The sequence below is a fragment of the Chaetodon trifascialis genome, chromosome 12, assembly GCF_039877785.1.
Source record: "Chaetodon trifascialis isolate fChaTrf1 chromosome 12, fChaTrf1.hap1, whole genome shotgun sequence".
Classification (NCBI taxonomy): Eukaryota; Metazoa; Chordata; class Actinopteri; order Chaetodontiformes; family Chaetodontidae; genus Chaetodon; species Chaetodon trifascialis.
In genome coordinates, this window is record NC_092067.1 from 19,273,618 (window position 1) to 19,279,284 (window position 5,667).

At 40.1% G+C, this 5,667-nt stretch overlaps 1 protein-coding gene across 1 annotated transcript; it reads right to left on the bottom strand.

Annotated features, from left to right (window-relative positions):
* Window positions 1-278: 278 nt before the first annotated feature.
* serp2 (stress-associated endoplasmic reticulum protein family member 2) lies at window positions 279-4,432 on the bottom strand. Its single transcript, XM_070976228.1, has 3 exons — window positions 4,250-4,432; window positions 1,345-1,417; window positions 279-807 (listed from the first exon to the last, which is right to left on the bottom strand). The coding sequence occupies exons 1-3, from the start codon at window positions 4,331-4,333 to the stop codon at window positions 767-769; spliced, it is 198 nt and encodes a 65-aa protein (XP_070832329.1). The 5' UTR covers window positions 4,334-4,432; the 3' UTR covers window positions 279-766.
* Between the last annotated feature and the right edge of the window lie 1,235 nt (window positions 4,433-5,667).

Here is a 5,667-nt window from a genome sequence, read left to right on the forward strand (position 1 = left end):
ACCAATTTACATGAAATTATTTGGAAATGCTGGACCAGAGCTTCAGAAGTTCAACCTAAGCAATTTAGTACATTTTCCAGAATAGTATTCTGGACAGATGACAGGAAACATTCATTTTAAGACTTTCCATTAATGACAGTGGAGCACATGGTTGAAATGTAGAAAATCGCTTTGTTTCTTGTCAGGTTAGAGCGTCCCCTCCCCACCTGAGGCCCTCTGACAAGGGGACCAAAGCCCAGCTGATACACAGGGAGTCTACAAAAGCACAAGTAAAACTTGGCGCTTCTAAATGCTTGACATTTATTTGAAAAAAGATTCTTCTCACATAACACAGACAAATACTTGAACAGACAGATATGGCACATTGTCAGCAGGAATCACTGGTCGCACACACTCATAGATTAACACTTCACACACACACATACACACACGCACACACACACACACACACACAGAGGTGCCAAGTGAGTAATGAGACACACATGTTCTCCAGCCAGCGTGGTTTTAGACTGTTCATAGAAAAGCTGTCAGTACCACAGACTGCAACACTGTAAACGCTGATCGAGGGGGGGTGTCCCGAGGAGGGGCTGGTGGAGGAGGAGGTGGAGGCTGGGGAAGGTTTCCTCTCTGAGATCTGCTGGATCCAAAGCTTTGGCGTCAGTCTCTGGGCCTCTGGAAGGGGTCGGGGGTGTGCAGGCTAGCCAGGCTCAGTGAGGGCATTGGGGGTGAGGGTGGGGGTGGGGGGAGTCCGAAGGCTCTTTCTGGATCACATCCCCATACGGATACTCTGGATGATCTGAAATATGGCTGAGAGCAACAGACCACGTCTGTTTAATTTTTGTTTCGTGAAAAAAATAAACTCATGACTTTAAAAATGCATAAGGTGTATTATTTATTGTTACATTAGACTAAGACTTTATTGATCCCAATTTGGGAAATTCTTTTGTTGCAGCAGCAGGTTTAACATAAACATAACCTAAAATATATACAATAAAGAAGAATAAAACTAAGAGAAAAGAATGTTTTTAAAAAATATAACTATATAAAGTATATAAAATATAACTCAGTTAGTATAACCAAGTGTATAAACAGAATAACAGCAACTGTTAGCAAATATAACTAAGTGTATAGTGCTGTAATAGTAATATATATATATGTATGTAATATAATTGAGTATATAAACAATTAGCATGCTGCCACATTAGTGTAATAAAGTATCAAATTAGCTACATTAGCTTATTATTGTATTTGACTACTTATATTAGCTACAGTCCTTTGCCGTCAACAAAGACAAAAACATCATGCAAACACAGACTTTCTTGTGTCGGTATAAAAGGTGTGTACCTGATCCACACACAACAAATACAAAGAGGGCGAGCAGCCAGGGACCCACAGGATACTTCTCCTCTTGTGGTCGCTATGGGAAGACAAACACACATACACACATACACACACACAGTACATTAGCATTGCTGCTACAACAGAAAAGTGACAGATGCTGCAGGGTGAAAGTAAAACTGGTTGAACGTGGTTAAACTTACAAAGAGGTTTCTCTTTTCTAACAGCGCTCAGGACGTGTTGTTTTTGCTCTGTTACTCTTTCGCCTTAAACCTGCCACCACAGATGATCTTGTTTATCATAGTTCGTGAGACGAGACGGTGATGTTGCTCGTCAAAGTGTACACAATAACAACTCTGTGGCTGCCCTGAACAAACCCAAGTGTGTCATTACACACTGAGAGTTGCTGAGTTGGTGTTTTTCAGATTGTGGCTCGTGTGGAAAAGATCAGTGGAAGAGCACGAGTCATCAGTCTAGACTGATTTGGGGAGAACCCATCAGCAGCTCAGGTCATGTGACATGAGGCCGTCACATCAGCGATCCACTGATGGTTGCTGCGGTTGTTTTCTTCATGCAAAGAGTGAAAAAGGAGCCTGAGCAGCCTCCATATTCGACCTTCATGCTACTACTGAAGCCATACAGAGGACGGTGAGGAGGGAAACACTGTGCAAAGTCACTGCACCACAACATACATGACAAAGCTGGACTCATATCTCTGTGGTGAAACACTGCAGCGTAAGCTTGTTACGTACTACTCTGGCCATAAGTCTCATTCACGTCAATATTATCTCCAAAGTCCACTTCAGCCGTCCCCTGTGGGGCCCTAATTACAAAGATCTTTACTGAGTGCATGTGTGTGTGTTGGAGGGCCAGTGGCATAAAACATGAGAGAAAAATGATCTTTACTACATTTAAGAGAAATATTTGAATAAATATACAGTTTTTGTTTAAAAGAAAACACTATCGAGCATTTATATGACGACAGGGCTAAGACCAGGGGTTCAATGAATCATTTTTTCCATAATCATTTAGTCTGTTGATTATTTGTTTTAAATGTATCATGAATAAACTGTCACACTGGGATTTTTGGGTTGTTGGTGAGTTTCGAAGGACTGAAAAGCTTATTAAAGTCTTGCTAATTCATTACTCTTAAAGCTAATTGCTTGTACTATGAGGCAGTTTTAGAGTTTTTTATAGCAAAAAAAAAAAAGGATACTGAGTGTGTGGTGATGAAATATTACAGCAGAGTGAGTGCAAAAGCTCTTTCCAGTCGCACATTAAGAGGAGTTATGATTTAACTCAATGATGTCAGCTTTAAAAGTGCATAAATTAAAAATAGTCAGAAGGAAGATGGTTCTCATGTTCCACAGAGAGACCATCAATCGGCCAAATGCTTCAGCACTGGCTGCACTTGTACGTGAGTATTCCCATTTTACGCAAATGTATTTATCTACTTCACGACATCTCAGAGGCAAATATACTTTTTACTTCACGATGTGTCTGACAGCTTTAGTTACTTTTCAGATTACATTTTTTCACACCCTCCCTGTGCAGTGAAAACCACGTATCTCTAAACGTGACGATAAACTGAAGGACAAAATGTTCCTTCATGGGTGGAGAAAACTCTCCTCCTTCTTAAGATAAAGCCTTTAAAAACCCTCTTGGATTCGCTGGAACACACAGTCACAAAGCTGCAAACAGCTGCTTGTCTGAGCTCAGGAGGAGCTGACTGATACAGAGCAGCTGTGACACAAACATAAGATGATCTGACAGAATATGATGCATGACTGTAGATATAAAGCAGTTAAAACAAGCTCAACCCTAAACATCGACAGCAAAACACACAAGCAGCAGTAATATTAATCTAAAAACATCAGATATAGTAGCAAAACACTGACAGGGAACATCTTTTAACATTTATTTTTGATATATAAAGTAACTTTTAACTCACATACTTTGACTTAAGTAAGGTTTTGAATGCAGTATTTTTACTTGCAGTGGAGTATTTTCAAAGTGTGTTATTGCTACACCACTGTTTTTGTCTAAAAGCCATGAATCCAATTTGATATCATAAAAATATTTGATAGAAGAATCAAATACTCAAATCTGAGAGGCTGATTTTTTTGTTGTCGTTGCATTTTTGATAAAACAACTGATTATCAAAATAGTTTCCGAACTTTACAGTTTATATATTTTCATCAACAATTTCCAGATTGTGTATTATTTATGGTTGATTGATATTGTAGTATCGTGCACATTTTTTTTTTACATATTCTGTAAGATATTACTTATTTCCTATTTAGTAACAATAAATTTCATTCTTGATTAATCTGTCGATTATTTTCTGGATTAATTAGCTGTTTGGTCTATAAAATGAAAATGTTGATCAGTGTTTCCAAAGCCCAAAATACGTCCCCAAATATCTTTTTTTGACCACAACCCAAAGATATTACGTTAGAGTAAATAAAATCCGAAAATACTCCCATTTAAGAAGCTAAAATCAGAGAATTTTGATTTTTTTCTTTTGAAAATACTCGGTTAATCAATTAATAACAACTAATCAATTAATGGTTGCAGCTGTAATGCACTGCTCATTTTACTGTTGTACTCCAAAGTAACGTGAAGTTACCCTGCGGGGCTGTAACGCGCATCCAGCCTGAATACGTGACATGTTATTGATCACAACGCTTTATTGATGACATCCACCACACGGTGCTTTCAAGATGCTGCTGTGTGACATGTCAGTGATGAGCAGCACGCGCTTGACGACCAGCTGGCACCACCACCACCATCATCACCACCATCATCATCATCATCATCATCATCATCACGCTGCTGTATTCATGCCGGAGTGAACGTCACCTATCTGGGCTAATGTCATGCTGGGACTCGCTGTCATTTCACGGCTCACCAGCGTCTTGGCCACGTTTCCTCTCTGCGTGATGTTCTTGCTGTGTTTCTCGTTGGCCATGCGGATCCTCTGCTTAGCCACCATCTTCCGGAACGATTAGAAAAGCCGGGATAAATGACTCTGCTTTATCTTGAGAGGCTGCAGGCTGTCGACAGCACCCCTGCATCAAGCTAGGAGACCTCTGACACGACGACACCGGAAACGCGCTGAATTCGTCTTTCAAAATACGAGCATGAAATATTAGCGCGGACAGTGAGGCATATCAAGAGAATGTACGGACACCAATTTTATACTTTAACAACAGCCGCAAGTGAATTTCTATTCTCCGCATTATTTCTGACGTGTTTTCCATCATTTCACACCAACCTCGACGTAAAGCGATCATCCAAACCTTTAATCTGAAGGTCATCACAGGAACTTGCATGCCTCTTTTTGGTTGTCTTCACACAGCTGTTCCCCGCACCTGGGGGAGAGGGGCGCGTGGCCAGAGGCGCGCTCCAGTAATCAATAATGGATTTGAATTGATTAGCAGAAAAAAAAAGGATGATGAATCTGTTTTGTCACTATTAAACATTTTCCAAAGACAGCAGAGAAAAACACTGGAGTCTGGAGAAATATTTAAAAAAGACTGATAATACTGATATATTTATATTAATTAATAGAATAAATTACACTGAAAATATTAGTTTGACATATATACATATACATGCCAAACGAGTCCAGGAGGGCACATTGAGACAGGCAATAAAGTGTTTTATGTTTCTGTCTATTAGTGGCGTCTCCTCCTCATTGCACAATTCAATAATTAAATTCCTTGAATTATTTTTTTTTTTTCATTGTCGATTGTTATTGTTGCTTGTTTTTCTTTCCCTTCTCTCTGATTGAACTTTAGGGTCTGGCTGATGCTCGACTATTCAGGAACTTGTTGGAAAATGTTTGGGTGGCTTGTGTCTATTTGTTTATTGTATTATATTGGGTTTCTGTCATGTGGTGTGGCTAAGATAAGACATTTTGACTTGGATGTATTGGAGCTTATTCAGAATTTTTGAAGATGAACCATAGAGGACACTGTTGCAGTAGTCCAGACGAGAGGTGATGAAGGCGTGGATGAGGATTTCTGCAGCTGTGGAGGAGAGGGATGGATGGAGGCGTGCAATGTTTTTGAGGTGAAAGAAGGCTGTTTTGGTGATGTGTTTCACGTGCTGGTCGAAGGAGAAGGTTTGGCTGACGATGATGCCAAGATTTCGGATGTGATGGGAGGTGGATACTGTGGAGACGTCGATATTTAGGGTGATGTTGTGAGTGGACTTAGAGCGGCAGCGGACACTGTCTTGGTGGAGATGAGGGGCTGGATGTCATCGGTGAAGCAGTGGAACTGGAGATAATATTGGTGAATTATGTGACCAAGAGGAAACAGG